General features: G+C 44.6%; 1 protein-coding gene across 1 annotated transcript in view; it reads right to left on the bottom strand.

Annotated features, from left to right (window-relative positions):
* Nucleotides 1-23,096, bottom strand: part of PAPPA (pappalysin 1) — a 177,860-nt gene that overhangs the window by 59,014 nt on the left and 95,750 nt on the right. The window contains exon 10 of the mRNA XM_009482689.2: nucleotides 13,006-13,202. Coding sequence (XP_009480964.1) covers nucleotides 13,006-13,202 — 197 coding nt within the window. The remainder of the gene's footprint in view (nucleotides 1-13,005; nucleotides 13,203-23,096) is intronic.

The raw sequence follows: 23,096 nt of genomic DNA, 5'->3' as shown, positions 1-23,096 counted from the left end.
GTTACTTTTTCCAAAACGGTATATATATTAACTTTTCCTGTGCACTAACAATGAGTTCAAAATACCCTGTTGTAAAATCAAAAACCAAAAGCCAAAACCAAATCTGATTCAGCAGCATGGGTTATAAGCATGAGATGATGAGAAAGCTGTGTCCTCCCTCTTTCAATAGCCTTCTTACCTTCTACTCTGCTGCTTCTTCCTCAGCAGCAACTTTCCCTTACATCTGATGCTCATGAACTGTAGCTTCTACTCCAAACCTCTACTTGTCCTCTGTGTCTGATAACACAGTTTTACTAAGTTTTGTGTTCTTTGTCTGCTTTTGCCTGTTTTCATTGGGGTACTTAAAGGTCTGATGGCAAAAGATGAAAAAATTGCAGCACGTCCTGCTCTAGGACAAAGGCATGCAGGCAGGTGATCAACAGAAAAGCTTTATCAAATGGAAGCTGATAAAACTTCTGGGGTAACACACTGATGCTATATTACTCCCAGATTCAGTTGGCTCAGAAGTAAGAGGAAATCTCATCTGCCAATTTTACCCATGTAATGTAGAACAGGATTTGGCTGTGGGATTGGGAAGCAGATTACATATCCTGCAGGATGAAATAAAGCCCCATTGCCAGTTGCTCTGTCCAGTCTCAGCACAGCCACTTCCCCTTTGAATCTGGAGCCGCTGATGGTGTCTATTGCAGACTTAGTGTTCAATTAGCATGTTACTACAGCTTTCTTAGCCCAGAACTGAAATTTTCAGCAGAAGGTTTGGCTGGATTTTTTAGTAACTGGAAAGTGACCTTTGTGGTGTATGAAAACACCACAGCTGATATGATATTAGCATCAATAGTTCATCTGCAGTATGACATGATGATCAATTCCTCTACTTTACAATAGAAATTATAGCGGTTCATTTCCAAAAGGAAATTTCCTTGGGTAGAGTTTTGGATGTAACACAGGGCTGTGATTCAGAAATGAGTGGGAGATGCAAGGGCTATTTTGTTTTGTCATGTAAGTTGGTTTAGTTTCAGGAAAGTGAATAGGAGCTACAGGGATTTCGATTAGATGATGACCCAGATTGCATGTGTATTCAATGTGTGTTATTAACTTTAGCTTTCTCAAAAAATGCAGTTATTTCACTTCCAAAGAGTCTGTATGAACAATATATTTCAATTTTTAAATCATGCAGACCTGCATTCTTTGAGCCTTCCTTTGAATTTCTGTTATCTCCAGATTCAAAGCAAACTTCATTTAAAACCGGTGAGTTCAAATCAAAATCACATAAAACCATAAACTTCACATGGTATACCTGAAAAAAACTGTAAATCAGTTCTGACTGGCCCTATCCCAAACCCACATTGGCTTTGACATCCAGCCAGGTGTAATCAAAATATCTAGGATGCTAGCTGGACCTGTGGAAAAAACAATATGGAGTTTTGATTTTACAACAAAACCGTAACCAGATGATTTTTGCACTGTTCAAAGGATCACCCAAAAGACCTCATCTGAGCTGGGGCCAGAAACTACAGAAAAAGAGTGAGAAAAAGAAGAAATAATTGTGCTAATGGGTTTTAATAATCAACTCAACTTTTGCACAAGCCCACAAGTAAGCACCAGCATTTGGAGCTCATGAGTGCCTTTTGTACATGCCCCTGATTCTTTTGCCATTCAGCAATGCACCCTGAAAAGATGCAAAAGCAAGTGATAACTCCAAGTACACAGCCACACAGAATGCAGTCTCATATGAAGCACATCAAAGTGTGCCATGTGCTCCTGTTTATTCATATCAGAGGTTTCCTATTGCTTCAACACAGCAGTAAGACATAAAGATGCTACTCTTAAACAACACCACCGTCCACCTCAGCACTGCCAGGATCTCAGCTAGAAGGCATAATTCTTAGAATTAGCCCTAAATTGCATTCTGCTATTATGTTCAAATTCATAAATGCATCTACCAGTAGAAATAGCAGCCAAATGCAACCCGCTAGACAGACAGGATAAAGAAACAGCACCCAAACAAGACCTTATACCTTCAGTTTTGCAAACATCAGCCTCATTAAAGCTAAAAGACATTTTCAATCCGTGGCAAAATCTCCTGTCTACAACTTCCACATAGCTGCTCACAAAAGTCTGAAGGCATTATAGACTGATAAGTGCTTTAACAGACTATATATCCATCCACTGGAGAGCGAGGTTAAACAAATACAGTAGCCAGAACATTATTGTTGGCTGCACGCTCAGGTTCCCGAACTGCCTGTCTCTAACTTGAACCAGCTAGGTCCACTAGAGCAAAGCTTGCATATAACTGCGGGCCAAGGCTGGCTGTGGGGGTGCTGCGGCAAAGGAAAACAATCCCATCCCATAAGCTTCTACCACTGATGAGTAGAGCACAAGCTTTTGCTTTTTTTTTTTTTTTTCCCTTTGACTGGAGCATTTCATTTGGGAGCAGCTGGCATCAGAAAATCAAACCGTCAAAGGCAGAATGTGCACCACACTTTTGGAGGATCTTAAATATATTTTTATTATTATACTAGTGGATCCGACTCACTGGATTCATTGTAGTTTTGCTGGTTTGGCACTCCTGCAAGGCAAAGCAGGATTGGGCTTGGTAACATCCCCTCCTTCCCAAAGCTGGTCCTATAAATTTGCTTGGACAAAGAAAGCACACAGCTAGTTAGAGAAAGCCCAAAAGCAACAACAACAAATCCCTTCATCTCCATGAGGAATTCTCCATCAGAATAACACACTGGCTGAGGTGGACAGAGAAGCTTAGAAGCACTTGGGCAACCTTTCTGATAGGAAGAGAGACAAATAGGAAAAAAATTAAGCCACAGCTTTTTCAACTAGCAAAGAGGAAAACACCACAACGCTTTCGTTTCCAGCACAGTAGGAGCAGACCCTCAATATCCCCATACCTAACCCCACCTCCCCTGAACCGCCCCAAGTGCACATGGGGCACAGGAGCCGCTTCCAAGACATGTGACACAACACAGGTGCTACCACGAGCTCTGAAGATTGCTTGCTAAGTTAAGCTTCGCCTGTGGCTGAAGCAAACAGCCGTGCAGTGGTTAATGTCAGCTCTGACCACATGATCACATTCAGGAAAGGTCAAAAGACTGATTTTTAATTTAAAAACATCTGTGTGTTTAAAGAACAAAACTTTCTCATGTGCAGAAACCAGGGGTTTCCAGCGTTTTTATTTCCAGAGTTAAAGTCATGCTTTTCAGCTTTGTTTACGGTTATGGACCATGTAAACATGCTGTGTAAACCACACGCAACCCTCATCACACAGCTTTTCCACATGCAAGGATAATTGGGGGTGCAAATCTCTCTCTCCCTGTCTCCTTTTCCCCCTCTGAGCTGCTCAGCTTCCCACACCGCACTCCCAGCAAGCCAGCCAGCCACCCAGTTGTTGTGCTTGCCTATATGAAGATGTACACATGCCTCTAATCCTAAGGGTGTAAGTCTGCTCTGGGCTGTCAACAGGCCTTAACTAGATACATTCAGGGAGATGATACATTGGGAAGAGGCCCTGAAATTAATAGCGAGAGGGAGGGCTGTGGCGGGGCTCCCAGGGAGTGTGGTGGTGGGGGCACGGAGGAGAGCTACCATGTGCTGTCCCGCGGAGCTGACTGCGGTTACACCTCAGCAATCAAACCCTCTCAGTTTCCCATCCAACTACTCAGCCCTACGTCAGCGTGCATTAATTAAGATTAAACCATGTGGCTTGTTTTTCTTAATACCTGAAGGCATGGCTTGTGGTATGCAAATCAGAACGTTTCCCCCCCTTGCTTCACTGGGCTTTTCCCCCTGAAACTGTAGAGTAACGAAACTGCCACCGCGCAAATAAATTCCTCTGAATGAGCTGGACCATCCAGAGAGAGTCTGTAGAGCAGCAGCCAGTTGCTTCTTCCAGCCCACGCACATCTGCACCCAAACTAAGGTTTGGTTGCAGGTGTCTGGGGAAGCCCGTTGCTTCCCTCTAACCTCAGAACAGCCCTGATTGATCTCATAACCTCAAACTCCAACAAATTAAACCAAAAGTCCACTTGAAGCGTTTCATCCTTGATGCTCCAGGCCAGTGGGGGAGTTCGCAGAAACTTCCCAGCAGCTCTCCAAAGAAGTTACCATGGGGACTGAATTATGAGCATTGTCTGTGGGAGGAAGTTCACGGTTTCTTCAGCCTCACTGCCTCCCAGGAGCAGGCTCTGGGAGGACAGACTGGGAGCACAGGGGATGGAGGAAATCATGGCTGCTCCGTCTTGGCCTTTCCCACCAGAAGCAACCACTGGGACACAGTTATATTTCCATAAAGTCAGGCTTTCTTTTTCCAGCAGGTAAGGGTCACCGTGTAACACAGTGCAGTGCGCCAGGAACAGTTCTGCTCTGCTAGAAGGGCAGATTTTTCAAAGATACTTGGTTGGAGAAAGGTGGAAAGAAGGTCATCTCTACCCTGTGCTTCAGCTTCCCCTCTCTGAAAAGAGACTTGTCTCTCAGGTTGATGATGCAAGGGTTAATTACCAAAATATTGGAGAATAAGATCCACTGCCCAAAGGACTAAGTATAGAGATTTTGGCCCAGTGACTAAAATGGCTAAGCAGAACTTGATGTTCTCCTGAAATGAGAGCTTCTCCCAGTAAGCAGGTACATGCACAGACAGATAATAGCACTGATCATGCAAATAACCATTTCCTGGCATGCATTAAAGTTTGCAGCTGGACCCTGAGGCTACGGTGGAAGTGCGGGCCCAGGGGAGGCTCCTGCTGATAGCAGGGGGAGCTGGGACCATTTACCAGATGGGTGAATCATGTCTTCTTATCAGATTCACCACTGAAATGACCTCAGAAGAAACAGTGATCCTCCAACTTCACAGGCAGTATTTCCAAATATGAGCACGGATTTGGGGTTCCTCAACAGTTACAGATCCAACTAAGGCAGCACAATTCAGGAGAGATTTAAAGCAGCTCAAGAGTTTATCCAAATGGTCCCCAGTTTTATTTTTTCCCTTTTTAAAGCAGATACTTCTTTGCAGGTGGGGACAGAGGGATTGACTCAAGAGACCTTCAGAACAGTGCAGGGTAAGCACCATCCTCCAAAAACCATGCCTTTTAGAGACATCTCAAGATGAACACCCTAAAATTCATTGGCATTCGAAATACGAGGTCTCTTATGACAACGTGGGCTAAAATGCCTACAGTTCTCTGAACAAGTAGTGCAGACAATCCTCCATTTAAAAGAAAAAATAAATTCTCCACTCCTGGCATGAGAAAGTTTACTTTCAGGCTTAAAGAAATGATCGTGTGGTTTTGGGGATGGCATTCCGTTCTGCTAAAGAATAGCACCCTGCCTGCCTGTATATCTGTGGCTTTGTAGCTACATTACAATCCTGGAGAGCTCTGTTTACATATTTTACATGTTTTCTTGTGCAGAACATGAAACCAAATTACATAGTAAAGGCCATTACGGCTTCGCTCTTGCACCCTTTTCCATCCTCTCCTTCCGATCACTTGTTTTAATTCTATCCAAAATAATTGACTGGGTATTTTTAACTGCACTTGATTGACTGGCAATGCTTCAGGCAGGTTTATTCACTGCTGCACAGGGAAATCATGCAAAAGATGGTGAAGCTATATGCCAGGGGGGCAGGGAGAAGACGGCCGGCGCGGGGGTGGGATGAGAAATGCCGAAGACCCTTCATGCATGAACAAAGCAGACGTGTCGATGCATTTATGCAAAATCATTCTGCTCTGAATGGAGAGGGACCCAAGACAAACAACCCGGATGGGATGCAGGAGAGCTATCCCACGCTTACAGCTGGACATGCTCTGCATCTAAAGGCTTGTGAGCAGCAACAGCAGACAGAGGGACTGGCAGGTTGAGGGGCAAGGGCCGAGGAGGGGGGTCTCCTTTCAGAAGAGTGCATGCTAACGAGCACCGCCGCTGTCGTGGGGTCTGGTTTTCCAGCTCACTGATGGCGGGGGGGGGTCCGGCTTTCCAGCTCGCTGATACTGGGGGGGATCCAAGCTGTTTTCTATTACCACATGTAATCTGGGTAGGTGGCTGGGTGTACAGCAGATATGATCATAAAATGGTAAGTTCCTTCCTAAATAAACACATAATCCTTATTATTATCCAAGACAATATTCCTTTCTTGCCTTTCCTCCCGCTTCTAGCAACAACACATGGCATGGAATTCTGCTCTTGTTTCGTTAATGGTAAATGTCTCCTGGTCCTAGGAAGACGGGACCAATTTCCGGCACCTGAGGATTTTTGGGTTGACCTTCATCTCTGAAAAGGTCAGACTGAACCTCTCTGAGAGTACTGATGGCTGCTTTGCTCTCTGCATTATCCTTTGTTTCTTTTATCTATTTTCTGTACAGTACAAAGGGAACACAGTGTACCAGCCCCTGGTACTCACTGTTCTGTTTCCCTTAGATGACTTGCATATGTGCTCTTGAAAAATTATTCTAAAAACTAAGGGGGGAGGGGAATGGAAAGAAAAAAATATCCCTTGAGTGTTTGGCAAAATTGCTTGGAATCTCCTCTGACATCTTATTGTGTTCTCTCTGTCCTCCCCTTACACAAACCAGCCAGAGGCTACGACATCAGCCATGGGGTCTGCTGGTTTACCACTGCCAGGAGCAGAGGAGCACTGGAAGACATGGGGATGAAGGAGTGAGAGGGAGGGAATCACCGTCTGTCCTAGCAGGGAGCAGGCAGCCAGGTGATGGGCAGCATTCCCTTTTCTCCAGCCAGCTCTGGATTGACTTTAAGGGTAATGCTCTTTCTCAGCCATCTCTCTGCAACTGAATCTCTTTCAAGCCAGCCTACCTAGAAATCCCATTTCTCATTTTATTTTGTTTCAGAGACCTCCCAGAACACCGAGATCATTCCTGAGCAGGAGCCATGGCACTGATGTTAGCACACATCTTTGCAGCATCCCTCACCTTGGTGTGGACCCTTCGCATGGACCACCTCCTCCAACGAAGCAAAGCAGCAATGCAAACATGTGAATAAGGACCAGGGGAGTTCCTTCAGCAGAAAGGTGTAAAATCAGCTTTCCCAGCAAGACAGGTGGGAAACAAGGTTTCTAGCCATTAAAGTAAGGAGTTGGTGGGATGGTTTTCCAGTCCTTTTGTACTGAGAATGAACAGCTGAACTGTGCTAGGATAAAGACTGATTAATTCACAAACGGGATGATGTGAGGTGGCTGACAGAGCTAAAATGCAGATTTAATGACCCCAAACCCCTTCCAGGTCTCTGCTCCCAGACAGCAACCTCAGCAGGCCCTGAACAGTTTTCTTTTTGTCCAAGATATGAACATTTCCCTTTCAAGATGTCCTGAACTTCCTAGTCCTGGGGAGGTCTAGGTTCAATAATGCCCAGTGCCTGCAAGATCTCTGAAGGATACTGAGGTTTAGTCCTCAAACAGTAGCTTTACCCTTCTGTGCTCCAGTTACCACCTCTATTAAATGGAACAGAAGCCAAACAATGCGGCTGTGATAAGGCTTAATTACTCCCTGTACATTGAAAAAGTATGAAAAATATCATCACTTAAGCCAAAGAAGGAGCATTCCAGCCTGAATTTGCCTGATGGTCAGGGCGAGGCTTGTGATGCAACTCTTCAGCCTTCAGGCAAAAGACCAAATTGGCTGGTCAGTAGTATCCGGGAGGAAGGCTGAAATAAAGACAAAGTTTTGGACCCCCTTGAACTAACTTTAGACTTGGAGACTCTGTAACTTAAACTGAAGCCTTTTGGTGGATTAGCCAGTACTGGAAATGAGCTCAGATGCATACAGCAAACCTACATTCCTCTTGCAACCGCCTGCGCACCCTGTCCAGTTCATCTTTTTCCAGAACTGGTCTCTGATCACTCATGGTTCCTCCATTAATGATTTTTCTTAGTGGGATTCTGCCCTCATCCTCCAGAGATTAGCAGTTCAAAGCCTGGCTCGGCTATAAATAACAAAGACATTTGCAAAGCAAATCATCTTATTAAAAATGGGGTTTTTTTAATCCCTCCGACCACAACAAAACTCTTACCGTTGAAGAGCAACAGGACTTGGCTGTGAATTGGGAAGTTCAAAAAGGGCCACTTGCAGAGCCGACAGACAGACACCCTCCCTCTTCTCAGCAAGATCACCCCAAAGGAAAGGAATGGCTTCTCCATTAAAAGTTGCAGGTTTCCTCTCTTCCCACTTCTGTTCAAGATTACTCTATTTGTTGGCTTTGCTGGATCTTTGGGGAATTATCTTCAGCATTATATTTATTAGACAGAATAAAACTGCATGGAAGAGAACTTTATCATCTTTCTCTTCAATTTTGCTACAGTATTTTCTTACCACTCTTGGAGCCCTTGCTCTACCATGTTATTTCTTCTAGTATTCAGAATATTTTTGTTCTCTTGTCTTCTCCTTTTGTGGGCAATTTCAGACATACTGCAATTCTAGACATCTTTCTGCTGCTGGTGGAAGAATAGGTTTGTTGCAGTGAGTCTGGATGAGTGCAATTGTGGGAACTGTAATAGGGGCAGGAGGGGGCCTCTGTTTGTGGGAAAGATGTAATAAGAATCCTCTTCCACAACTTCTTACTCCATAGCAGCCCCTGTGGGGTACCCGGAGGAGAACAGGGTGTGTTTGTCAGTCCGGGAACAAAAACGAATCCCAGGATCTGTCTGTGCCCAGCAGCCTCAGGAAAAAGTCCCCTTTTGGTTAGCTGTGCCTGAGCTGTGTGGCTTTTTCCACACAGGGGAAAACCATGCTCAGACAATGGCATAGGGAGGAAAAAAAAAATTATATATAGAGAGATATATATGGTTACTTGGTCTAAACAACTTCTGCACAACTGGGAGTAAATGCAATGAAAGACATAGCTACTGGGGGACTGGCCCTCTAAATCGCCAATGCACACACCAACTTCCAAGTCCTGAGCACACATTGCCATGACAGGAGTAACAAGGTTAACATAAGCGACCTAAAGATCCATTAGTCCCTTCTTATAATTCTCTATTACAAAGGCCCAAAGGGAAACTGCAGAGGAATCAGTTCTCCAAAAGCAGGAGTGCCATTGGCAAGAGGAAAGGAGAAATGGCATCTCCAGCCTCCCATGGTTGGTCCGCACCCATCTGCCTCTGCTCTTCTTGCCCAAGCCATGGAGCAACCCTCCCGAAACAGGCCTGTCAGAGGCTTCCTCCAAAGGCACATCTGTACAGAAAAGACACTTCAGCAAAATATCCAAATCCTTCATGCTCAGTACAACCTACTGTAGAAACTGGAGAGACTAACATACAAGCTAATGCACTCAATCCAGTGAAAACTGTGGCAAAACAAAATTGGTGTGCAGTGAGAGCATGGAGATTGAGTCGACTAAGGTTAGTGCAAGATCCTGATTTCTTGAACCCTACAGGCCAGCCAACCTTTTACTGTGACCGAATCCACACTGCATGTGCCTCCTTAACACTCCTCACTGATGCAGCTTCACCAGTGATGATAAAACAGGGATGGTCTGAGTAGGCCACGAGTTGGCTTTTTAAACTCAGGCGTTGTCAAGCCCAGGTGTGCTTAACTTGTTGTCAGGAGGCCATGTCCTCCTTGTCTCCTGCTGGTAACATGGAGGTTGACCCTAGCTGGGTACAAAGTTACCCAGTTAGGGAAATAAGTCCCTGGGGACTCCCAATACAGGAAAAATTGCAGCTATTCACAAAACAGATCAGCTGAAGCACCCTTTGTCTGTCTGTTTATGCCTACTGGATCTGTCCTTCAGCTAGTATAAATTGGCCCAGCACTACTGCCTTTTTGTAGTCTTTGCCAGCATACACCAGCTGATGACTTAATGCTAGCATCAATAATTGTTAGCACAAGAAAGGCCCTGAGAAATAAACAGTGCTGTAGAAAACCCCACACAACCAGTACATCAACACTGATAATATTTCACACACAGTGAATGGCAAGGAGAGGCTGTTTACAAACTCACAGCAAGAGTGGTAGGGAAAAGAGCAGCCCAAGAGTGTGCAAAGCCCTTATTGCTGAATTCCTCCTGCAGCCGACAACAGGTACTGAGCAGCGTCTGCTTCAAGATCTGTGGAGGATGCCAGATTAGAAATCAAACTGTAAAAATACCCTGCAATCGGTGCTTGCATTTCTGTGCTGGTACAATGTTGCTGACTGGCCCTCTTTGGCTCTAAATATGATGCTGTCAGTACTGAGAATATTTCTTAATCAGCACTGAAGAGTGGCTGCCAGGAAAGTAGAAGTGGCTATCAGTCTTGCTTCTGCAGAAAGAGCGATTGTTTAAAGGGGGGGCTGTTTGACCTTTCCATTTTTCAAATGTGTATCTCTCCATCAAGACTGTGTCATTCTTTGTAAGCATTTTGTTGTTCAAAACAAACCTTATACTGTGAACTTTTTTTTCCCCCTCACTTAGTATGTTGCCATTCAGCAGCCTCATACTAACAAATAAGGAATGATGTAAGATCTATCTCAAAGTAATAACCAAGTAGGGGCACCCTACTTCTAAGGAACAACCGACTGCAAAAACAGGCAATGTCTTAGGTGAACTGAGCAAACAGGTGTGGGGTGGTCAGTCCACAGAAGCAACCCTACAATAACAAGCAAGTGTGCACTGGCTTGTACTCATAAACAATCCTCCAACAGTAAACAAGCACATGCAGGCAGATATTGCTGAGAAATACCACAATAACAAACCAAGTCGCAATGCCTACTCCTCGGAAACAGCCTAGGCAAAACTATGACAGTCATGCAGAGAAGTGGGTGTTGAGATATCTAAGGATGAGAAACATTTTAAATCATGAAGGACATGCTTAAAATGCTTTAAAGCACCTTGAGAGTGCTGGGGCAATTACAAGAAATGGGGATGGCTAGCAAACAGCTTATGTATTCTGTATATTGCTGTGCACTGCACTCAAACATATCTTTCATGGCATTCTTGATGAGAAGCCAACACAAATGCCACTCTGATTAATCAGGAAACTACCCAGCAACAACACGAAAAGTTTGCACAACACCAGCAAGCACACAACCTACTCTGAAAGATATCTGGGTGAGGAAAGGTGCTCCTTTCATCAATACAAAAAACCCCTAAGGCTTAATGCTTGTGCAGATAATGAAGCCAAACTTGTTTACACACCAGTGATCATTACATGCAGTGATTAGAGGAGATCTTAGGTTAATTTTCATCTCCGCTAGCTAACAGACTGATGACCTGCTGCCCCACCTAACCTCTCTAGAGTGACAAGTCAGGTGCTTTCACAAGCCGACGAGGCTGTCTTGTTCCTGGGGAAAACAAAGACTTTCTCAACATATATGATTAAAAAGGTCAATGAACCCCATGCACTCAAACTGGTGTAATAGGACCAGCTGAGCTAAAGCAAAAATTCCTTTTGCTGGAAGTAAATAGCACACTGTTATCTCCCCAGGGGCCAGGCAATAACAGGAGGCATGTTCCCATTCACTCTGCCAGTGTGTGATATGCTAGTGCTCTGCCTATAGATACAACAGCTTTTTTTTTTCCTCTTTTTTTTAACAAGGCTGTGACAACTTCATCTCATCTCAGTACAACAAACATGCCCGAGTTGTGGCTACACAGCAGGGCTTTCTGTTGTGTGTGCGCATGGTGGTGTTTCTTCCACCACAGGACCATATGTTACCTACTGCATGGCGCGGCTGCGTTTCTACCAATGCATTAATAGAAAATCAGGGCAGCTCTGTGTAGCGGCTGCACGGGGACAGAGTGCTTGGGGACATGCGCATAAAGCAGCACCTGAACTGGAGACAGTGGGCTTTGGACTGTACTACAGTACAGGGAGCTTGAACAAGAAAGAAGTTTCGAAGGCACTGGTAGGGGTCCAGAGGAAAGTTCCTTTTACGGTGTGAAATAATAAATGAGACCATGACAAAAAGGCAATACTGGGCTCAGGATTCTGTCTTGGTACTATGCCAGCTAACCACGCTTTGTGCATTTAAAACTGACCTGGTCATTAATTTGTTACAGACTTGTGCAATGTGAACAAGGCCAAGTGTCTTGGATAAAGATGTTTTCTCTTGCAAGCCAATTGGAAATGCTTAGCGTTTACTACTCACGGAGAAATCTGCTTGTCATATCTGTGACACGGCATTCCTCTCTGCACTGCCCACTCAGGACACCTCCCAGATAATTAGACTGTAAGAACAACTTTGCTGCATCAAACCAGAAGTCCACCTAATCCACTGCTCTTATCTCTAGCAAGGGACAACAGTGGGTGCTGAAGGAGGAATATACGAAGCAGCTCTTACATATGATGATCCTTTCCCTGCTGTATCCTCTAAAAAAACAACAATAAGCAATGTGGGATTTCCTGAATCAGATTGCATCTGGACTGTCGCATCTGCATTGTGTACAGCTCTGTTTTCCAGGCATTTATCTAATGTCTTTTTGAACTCATTTGGATCTAATTCTCTCAGGGAGACAAAAGGTAAAGTTATGGTAACTGGAGCTATTTATGTTACAAAGGAGACATGTAAGGAGGGGGTTAAAGCTAATGAATGGCTTTGGGAATGGACGGGACCTTTCTCAGAATAGAACAATAGGGTGCTTTTATGAAACTGGGAGACAGAAAACACAAAACTATTAAAAAAGAAAGAACGCTCTTTTGTATTATTCAGCATTAGCCTTCAGAACTCATCGCCACAAGACAGTACCCTGTGCTAGCTGCAGAGACCTCGTCTAGTCTTTTAGGTGATGATAGTTAGTTGAGGTGACTCCTACACAGCTTACTGAATCAAGCAGGCCACAACTTCAGCCAGTTTTCAGTTGGATGATTGGAATTGAATTTCAACTCATCACTACTAATCAGGCTCAGAAAGAGGGAAACTGCTGTCAGGGGCCTTCCTTGGTGAAGCAGCAAGTTAACACGCAGGGGTAACATCACACATGAATGCTGACCATCTAGCTACGCTCATGAATGTTGCTGCTTGCTGGACTTCACTTTCGAGGACAGGAAAGGGAGTATGTTTTCCTTACCTGGGTTGCTGCTGGCTGACCGATGACCACCCATCCTGGACACTGCTGGTCACTGTGATGTGAGACAGAGACATTGGAAGCCCACTGATCAAGGAAGCCTTTGGGAGTGTAAACACCACAGTCTTTGATGCTGGTCATTTGCTCAAATTCCTCGCATACTCCATCACCGTCATGGAAATAGCACCTGCTGGGTTCATCTGCCAGGAGAAAATGAAGAGAAATCACAAAGGACTGGCTACACATGTCTGCAATCTAGTTGCTAGGACCTGATCACGTCAGTGGTTGTGAGGCTGCTGGACCAGGTCGCTGGGAAGTGAAAGCATTGGTCACTTCTAGGCAAGGTGATTTTAAAAAAGCCAAGCAACAATAGTCAACTTTTGTATTGGGCAATTCCCCCAATATATTTCCTAATGTAAAGGGTTTTCTGCTTATTTTCATCTGTCTCCATTTAAAAGGATGGAAACAGAAGAAAGCAGAGATAGAAAATACATAGAGAGACAAGGTGGCTGTTGGCATAAATTCTGCCAACTTGGATGGAAAAATGCCAACAGAGGGTTTGGTCTACAATGTTTCCCTTTTTGTTTTTAAAAGATAACTGCAAAACAACAACAGCAGCAGCAACTGTGAATTTAGGGGTGGCAAAAACTGCCACGTTCACAGTTGTAGTGACCAAAGGGCCAAACAGATCTGTTTATCCAAAGAGCAGATACAGTATACATAGTGTGAGGATAAGCTTGCCACATACACACACGGCTTCCACCAACATGACTCAGATTTGACCTGAAAGGATCAAAAGCAGCAGGAGACTTTATTATCCTTGTCCATTTATTCTGTGGCTTCTCTAATGAGCCTGCCAACAAAGATGCCAAATTTTTGAGGTTGTTTCTGTAACACTGGCCCATTAAAAACTGAACTGAGATCCATCTACTCTTTTCAAACAGACTGCATAGCAATAATGACTTTCAGTCATTAGAGTACTCTGTGAAATGGAAACCTTTGACCTGTTGGTATCCTATTTTGTATTGTATTATCATTGCCAGTCCCCAGAGGTATCCAGTTCTGACAGCCTGTTGTATTTTTGTCTGGCAAATAAGCCTGCTGAAAAAATGGTAGGAAATTAGCCAGAGCTGCTAGCTGGACTGATGGAAGCGATCCCTAAGGAGAGTCCTGTTGGTAGCATTGGACTATCTTGAGCTAGGTGTCAGAAAATCCAATGGCTGCTCAATTTTGAGCTACTTCCAAACTACTAAATCCCCTGTTTATTTTTCCTCCTAGTTTACACAGTGAAATACCATCATGAGCCAGAAAAAAATCAGTTTATTGCAATTCAATTATTTAATGACTTTCACTCCTTTTCCCTGCCCTTCCTCCGGATCCCCCGTGCAAAATTTCAGGTCCTTAAGAGAGCGTGAGTTTGAAAGAATGGAGAAGTCTATCAGGGAAGAATGTCATTGTGGTTTCATTTCACCATGACCTCTGCGGCCAACTTGTGTATGTGGATAAGTGTGGGGAACTGTGCATTTGCTGGGCCAGTACTCAGAGCTGGCGAAAAGGAGCCAGCACGAATCTGGAAGCCGTTCAGCTGTATGACTGCAGCCCTGTGCCTGACTGAATATTCCCAGGGTGGCCAAACTTCTTGACCCTACATGTCACATCTTAAAATCTTCATATGGCTGGGAGCCACCAAACATATACCACACACCTCGAAGAGGCTTGGGAGAGTGCTTCACAGACAAAAGATGACAATGGCTCCCCGGGGTGTCCCATTACTCCACGGTGGGAGGGGGCTAGGGTGGATGTGCAGATGGGCCCTACGGCAACCCAGCAGTGCTGGCCCCAGCGGCCCAGCTGCCTTGCCTCCTCCCACAGACGGATTGCCCAACAGCCCTGATGCCAGCAGGGCCCTGCTACTCCTCATCTGATATTGACCCAGCTGGGAACGTGTATTTGAACTGCTCATGAACCGTACGTGCCCTGAGAGCCCCGGTTTGGACATTCCTGTAACATACCTTGTTTCTCTGCAGGGCTTATTAATGCTGGCACAGTGCTACACCAGTGTGGCTCATTCATCCCTGGGAGATGCATGCTCTGTGTATGGCCAGCTCAAGGAAGGGGCAGAGCGAGCATGTAACTGTGATGGCCATGGAGACTAACTCTTGGTTCCCTCACCTTATCCTTCTGCATCTCTTGTTATGCTCCTCTTTCTGCAGAGACATACCAAAGTGTAGCCCAGGTCTCTGCTGTACCCAACAACAGTAGGATAAAGCTAAGCGGCTCACCCACCCCAGAGCACTATGTCCCAGTTTGAGTGAGAGCCTCAGCAGAAATCTCTGAGAAATATTCAGCCCTGGAAAGACTGTGGTCAGCAATCAAAAATCCTCAAAAACAAATCCCAAACATACGAAAATATGTGTTTTTGGAAAAAGAGTTTGTTATTTTATGAAAAGGGGCTTAGTTCTGTAAAAGGGAAAAAAAAGAAAGGAAAATACCTACCATATTAAAAAGACCCAATCTTCAGCCTATAAACATATGCACAGTCAGATGTACACTTACAGTGAAACACTGGCACCCAAGTGCGTCCTGCTACACGCCCACACTGACAGAAACATTGACATACAAACACATGTATGCTCTCTTTACACATCCCCAATGCAGCCACCCCACTGATGCAAATACATACCCAGAAACTCACAGCCTAATTTTAGACATATGCGTTTAGACAGTGTTTCCCCGGCCTTCCTGAAGCACCGACTTATTTTCACGGCAGGCACTGAAGCAAGCACAACATTTATATAGCAACATACTCCTGCACTGGCACCAAATGTTCCCTCCTAATGCGATGATAAACGTAATGGGCTTCTGATAAGATCATGTGTTTGGGATAAAAGAATACTCAAGACCTACTCCATTCCAATGACTTAATTCATACTCACATGGATGGGAAGGCAGCCTTTGAATAGCTGTGATCCAGGCCAGTGTGTGATCCTAACAGAGGCTAATTTGTTCCTGATTATGCTTAAGACCCCAATAAATCTGTCTGCTTGGAGTCTGCAAAACCCGAGGGAGGAACCAAATCGAGAGACTGAGATGTCTGAATTAAATGGAGACTGCCTAAATGATTAACAAAGTCTTACTGAACTGCACTGTCATGAGCCCTTCCGCTGTGCTGGTCCTGGAGAATCATGGTACCCTGCCCTCCATCGCAGCATGGGTTTGCTGGCTGGATGACACCTCGCACAAAGGCTGAGAGATTAGGTACCCGCTTGCTTTTGTGTGCTTTGAAAAGTGATGGGGGGAAAGTGGCTTTACAACCCTAGTTTTCTCTTAAGGAAGATCTGTAAGTCCTACTATTGACACGCCATCCTGAAGTGTGCAATGCCATGCTTTGAGGGGAGCATTGGTGAGAAGATGGGAAGACTTTTTCTGCCCATAAGCTCCTACTTTTGAGTGATGGCAAAAAGGGGGACTTTTTTGAATCCTTCCTAGACACTGATGAGGGGACTGACAAGGGCATCAACCTACGACAGCCCAATGTGGTGCATCACTGGGTGGGCTGCCAAAAAGAAGCAGAAGCAGAGGCTCTTCCTTTCTCAGGTACTGAGCACCAGCTCTGACCCCTGATTCTTACTGCGGTCTTGGATGCTCAGTAGGTTACACATTAGGCTTTACATTTTCATGAGAAAAGTGAAGAACGACCAGATTGTTTCTTCCTACGATTGCCCTCACAAAATAAAAACTAACAGGCTTCTTCCCTTTCCACAGTGGTGTGAACACAGCTCAGTTAAATCTGTAGAGTCCTACAGGCTCAAAGCCAGGGAGGGCAGTGTCAGGGGTGGTATATTTCTAGGAAGCAGTAGCTAACATCTTTATTTCCATAATGGTGCAAAATGCCTTTTCTGTTCTCAACTACTGTGACAGGAAATGCACCCAGGGCCTTGGTAATATGAGCTAATTTTTGTCTCCACAGAGGTCTATAGGCTCCCAAAACCTGGTGAAGGTCATAGTGATCTGTTGGTCATGTATGGCCTGCATCATGGACTACGTTCATCAACACCATGGACTTCTCAGTTCAAAGTTGAATCTGATTTGAAGGAGATATGGAAGAAGGGAACATGAAGGAAATCTGATTTGTCCTCCAGGAAAAATTACTTGAACAACTTAAAAAGCAGTTGCCTAGAAATCCAGCTTAAATCTAGAAAAGTAAAATGTCTGCAGGCATAGCACCTGGCAGCAGGAGACAGCGTATCTCGGGGATTGACAACAGATGCTGAAGGATCCTGAGCTGAACTCATAAAACATGTATTCATTCCGGCAGCCCAAGCTCCTTTTCTGTGACAAAGTTCTTACTGAAAGTACAAAAATGTTGGGGCCAAACCGAAGTCTCTCTCTTGCCCTTGCTTTGGGAAAAGGCAGTCTCCAGTTCAGCAAACATTTATGTGACATCTGGGAATCCCTGAATGCTCTGTGGCAGCTGTCAGCCTGGAGAAGGGGAATTTGTTGGGGAAACAGATTGGCAAGACCTGGCCTGCTTACTGTTGCAGTTGGGCTTCAGGATCCAGAACGATCTTGGGGCTCTTGTGTGTTGCACCAGAAAATGATGCAAACTCCATTTCTCCTTGCTTCTTAAGCTGTCCAAGCACAGCTGCAAAAGGCAGCCTTTTGTATTGAACTACAAACCCCTCCTCTAAGGTTCAGAAATGAAAGGATGCACAAGGCAAGGCAGAGGATTTAGGGAGCACCTGGGAAGCACCTGTCAGACCAGGTCTGGATGAGCAGGTAACTCCCCATCACAGTCACCTGTTCAAAGCGAGGCTAGAAAATCACCAGCAAAATGAATGAAATCTGGTAGCGATCAGGAAGCAGACATGCAGGATATACACTTATCTGTAATAGGCGGCCTTCCACCTCATTTAAAAAAAAAAAAAAAAAAGAGAGAGAGATAAAGAGATCCAATTCATAGCACAGGGCACATCCTTCAACGAGGCTTTTAATGTCTGAACTCCATGGTCACAGTGCTGGGGACAGACACTTTGGGCAGCTTCCTGTTTTCAGCTAGAATGCAGTGACTGGCATCAGCATAGTCTTATTTTGTGCAATAACTAGTATTTTTTTAAAAAGACCAGACAAAAAAAAGGAGTATTTTAAGCTCAGCTGTTTACTTAGGGATGTTTCCAACTATAACAAGCCTCATGCCATATAACTATTTGTCCAAGGAAAAAAAAAAAAAAAAAGGAAGAAAAAAAGGGGGGACAAAAATGCAGAAGCATTGTCTCAGAGTAACAAATTATCGGAACACAGCGAGCTTCACATTTTAACCCCTGAAAGGTCTGTCAGAGGCATGCAGGCCTTTTCGGACACAGCGAGGGCCAAATCACAGGCTCACCTAAGTCAGCAACTTCTGCAGAAGCATGATTTTACCACCGCGTCACTTAATTAGCATCTCCAGCACTGGTGTTTATGTTCACAGATGAGAAGATATCCAGAAGTTTCTATCACAAAAGGAGAAACAATTCCACTGCAGATCACATGAACCCAGCGGCTGAGTGATCACAGAACCTGCTCCATTTATTTCTATGGGAGTTTCACCTTTGGCTTCAGTGGGAAGAGAGTGAATAACATGGCCTGCTTCCAGGATATCTGCTAATCTCTTCTTTAATATTGAAGAAGCCAGAGACAGAGATATTTCCTGCTACAGCAAAATATTCGAGAGTTATTTTCCTTCCTGGATATTCTGATTTGAAAAGAGGAAAACCATTACACCGAGCTTGGGCAGACCTTTCTGAATAAAGGTGCATATCAATAAATTGTGACGTTTTCCTTCAATGAAATAAAACAGACACCTTGGAACTGAAGGCAACGCAGGTGTTGCAATCTACTGCGGAACATCCAGGGGCCTTGCAGGAGGCTTTTTTCTGCACAATATGACAATCATGCCTGAGCATCTCCTGAACAAAGCAGGCGGGCATAATGCATTTGCGGAGCACGGCTCCCTAGTAATTCAGCTGCTTCATGGAGATACATTCCTGGGCTTGTTCTTTGTCTGGCGTGACTCGGCTCATAGGTATGATATAGCGGTTGGAGCACAATAATTATGCAATTGATCTGCATGCTGCAGACAGATACAATTACAACTCCCTCATAGGGCCCAGCATTGAAATTTGATATTTCACCTCCAAGAACACGAGCCTTTGTCACTTAAGCGAAAGGATATTTTCCATCGCTGGCAGTGGTAGTAACACCTTATCTGCTCTGCGGCTAGCCAACAGGAGCCAATGTGGCCTTCCCCCAACCCCAGGCAACCAGGCATGTTATAAAAGCACTCCAACACGCATCCTCTTCTCACCTAGTCTTGTTTCCCTCCCTGGCTGGTTGGATAAATCAGAAAAGTGGTGCTGAGAATATTTCAATATTTCCCCAGACTTAGACAGATTTGTTAGCTAAACTTGGCGACTATTCGACTGAAAGTCTTGAGGCTTCTGTCATGCAAGGCAGCAACTGCTATGACCACAAGAAGGCTGGCCAGCGTGGCCCTTCTTGACACCTGGTCCACTTGCTTGGGAGGCTGGGAAGGAGCCCAAGAGAAAAAAACCAGTGGTGCCATTCACCAGGGAAAACGAACTGCTTGTTTATGTGTGCGGTTGGATGTTATTGCAAAGGAAGGTCTTGTGCTCAGCATCATCCTCTAAGCACAGCAAGTTGCTGTTGAGTCACAGAGGATGCTCTAAGGAGGGAAGTATGATCAGCCGTGGAAGCCTCTCTGATCCACAGAGAGTAATGCGTGAGGGATGTGACTAGCAAAGGAGTAATTCTTCTGTTGGGCTCTCATTGTAGCTGTGTCCTAAAAACCAAAGCTGGATTGAGCTGGGCTGGAGTCACTGGCCTAGGGAAAAATGTAGGCAAATACCACTCCAGCCCACATTCTCCCCCACAAAAAAGCATCTGTCCTTTGTATTTTGCTGCCTGAGATGCCTGCTCTCTCTGCTCTGTGGCTCAGCTGGCCCTGCTAAGATTGCACTATTAATGATGACAGTCTGAAAATCACTTTAAGAGACTTTATGACGATGCTGTGATTACTAACTTGCCAAATGAGTGCTTAGACATTTTAGAACATGTAGCCACACTCCCATGAGCTGCAGGAAAGAGTCAGCTTCAAAGTATTTGCCTTAAGCTGAAGGATTCACACAAATATCTGAATAGCCCTGGTCAGTAAATTCATTGCTATGAAATTCTGCTATAGAACCTCAGCTTCTTTATCAACAGCAGTACTCTTTCCCAAGCTCCTTGGTCAATGCTTTAGTCTTATTGATGCCCTGTGAGATGCTGAGTTTCTCTTGCAAGGTGGCTCAGTTTCTCCCATGCTGTTGTTCTACTGAAAGCCCTCGGCAGGGTCAGCCAAAGCCTATTTAATGTTCATGAAAGAAGGCGAAATCACCATTAGCTGCTGTGTGGGGCCGCAGTTTTGGCAGTCAAAGCTGTGTTCCTGTGCAGGAGTATGAGGAAGGGAGGGGGAGAGGATGGGAGCAAGGCACGCTCTCAAAGCATGCCCACAATGAATATGGATGGTCATCCATCAATTTATTTTAAGCACATTACTTCTCTGTCAGAAAGGGAAAAAAAAGGAAAAAGGAAGAAAGGAAAGAAAAGACATATAAAATTAGGTTTGTGTCACTCATTTAACACTGCAATTTCCCTAGAGGATTATGCACCAAACAGAGATAGCAAGCTCATGAATATTAATCATTTCCCTGAATGCAATGCAGCCCACCAAACAATAAGATTAGGGGAAAGTGCTATGCTTAATTTATGGATAATGGGAGAGGTAAAGGATAGAGCTCCCACAAAGGTAAGGCTCACAGCTGGAGGGAGAGGCCTCTGAGGAGGAGAAGGACAGATCCAGATTTGTAAGGTAGCAAAAAAACATTTGAGGCCAAGCAGGAGCAAAAGAAAAAGTGTTTAAGGATCACTGTCAAATTAAAATCATACTTCTCCCTGAACAACCACTGGTGACTAATGCTCCAAGCATGGCAGAAATTGGTGGTAAATTCAAGAGCTAGATATATTTATTTTACCTTTTCCTCTACTCTGTGCCTTTTCTTTGTATTTTACATGACTGAGGCCCCAACCCAACAAACCGTGGAGATGTGTGTCTAACCCGAAACATTCATGTTCTTCAGTGGGACCACTCACATGTGGAAGTGCTGCCCTGTTTTGCTGTGAAAAGGCTTTAGCCAAGAGTCCCTTATAAGCAAAGGAGATAAAGTGTAGCAATAATAACACCAATAAGATGTGACTGAAAACCCCATAAATTACCAGGCAAACTTAAGGGTAGATAGAAGTTCTGAAGCTACTTCCCAGCTGTGTTTCAATGTGTCTATCAGTCTTTACTCATCTCTTTTCATATTACTTTCTCTCCCCCACCCTTCTTTTTTATTGATCTCTGCATCTTTTTTATTATATCCTTCTCTTTCTTCAGCACTAGCGAGCTAAATCAATGCATAATGCACATCACACTCAACAAAAGGAATGCAAATGAAAGCAGCACTCTTTTTCAATGTCTGCACATGTATCTAGATGCATGTGTACAATGTTGGTGTGTGGGAGAGTGCATACCAAGGACAAGGTGCTCAGCTGCTTGTTAGACACCCATTTCTCAATGGTCTGCTGGGAATGGATCGAGTGCTAAAAACCTCTGGGTTCCCACAACTGCAAATCATAACTCTTATGACTGCGGACTGTTTTACACAGGACACATCGGCTGGAACTTGGCTGAGATCTGCAGTAATCGCAAAAATCAGTTATCCCAGGAGTAATCAAGAGCAAGGTGAAAGAAAAGCAGCCAAGAAGCAGGAGAGGGGTGCATCAGTCACAGCGGGCATGACTTTGATTCACTTGTCTCCTACAAATCAAAAGGCAAAGTGAAACTTTCCCTGTGGGACCAAATTCTGTGCAGAGGAGATAAAATATGCAAAATCCACTACGCAAAGGGGGAAAAAAGTAGAGATGATAAATTTCAGGATGGGGAAGGGTGAGTGTACCACAGAACTTAAAAAAGGAGCACTGCCAGATGCTTTCATTAATTAATTAATTAATCTCGCTGTTGCTCTTCAGCATGTTGCAGGAAGAAAATGCTATTAATCTTATCTGTTTTCTGTTACTCGGCTTTGTGTTCAGGGAAGGCCAGGACAGCCTGACAGTAAGACCATACAGTTTTCTTCCCTGCCTCCCTCCTTCCTTCCCCTGTGCCCCTCCTCCTGTGGCAGAGCAGATTGATCCACGGTTATCTGATTAGAGAGGAAAGGAGGAGGGAAAACAAAACCGAGAAAAAAAAAAAAAGTCTAATTTTATTACAGGCACTAGCGCAAAGTGTCTTGAAAGCCTTGTGCCATTTATTCAAAGGAAAGTTGGATCATTTAAAAAAACCCATAAACCTCATGATCCTAAAAGGCAAAGGGAACAAGAGAGGCAGAGGGATACCTGCAAACAGGCTGCCTCCATCCTTGGAGATATCCAGAACACAGCTGGACATAACCCTGAGCAACATGTTCCAACTTTGAGGCTAGATCTGACTTTGAAGTTGGCCCTCCTTGGACCAGAGAACTCCAGAGACTCCTTCCAACCTAAATTATTCTGTGATTCATGGCTCTAAATCTAAACCTTGATGGTGTTTGCGGGCTCTGTTATATTTCTCTTCTACCAAGTGAGGTGACTTGCATGGTCTCTGCTTTGGAAGGAAGAAGCCCGCTTGGGCTTTGCTATCAACCCTCCTGCTATGGACCCCCCCTGCCCAATGACGCCCCTTCAGCCCTGCCTTTGCAAACAAAATGTTTAGTGGTTATTTTCAGCCATGTCGGACCCGATCCTGCAGACAATTTGTGAGAAGCATTGCATTCACTGTTGTGGTTAGATTTGCTGAAGTCTAAAGAATGCCTTGTGGTAGTTCAGAAACATGCCTGGAAGGAAGCATTTGCAAGATCAAACCCTGAGGCCCCCAATTCAGCAAAGCCTCTGAACATGTGTTTGAGGCTTACTGAATTCTTTGGTGAAGGGGAGTGATTCCTGGGGCTCTAAAGAGCCACATAATACAAGAAGAA

This window comes from Pelecanus crispus, chromosome 9, assembly GCF_030463565.1.
Source record: "Pelecanus crispus isolate bPelCri1 chromosome 9, bPelCri1.pri, whole genome shotgun sequence".
In the NCBI taxonomy this organism is placed as follows: domain Eukaryota; kingdom Metazoa; phylum Chordata; class Aves; order Pelecaniformes; family Pelecanidae; genus Pelecanus; species Pelecanus crispus.
The sequence above is the reverse complement of the archived record's forward strand: the minus strand, read 5'-3'. Positions and strand labels throughout refer to the sequence as shown.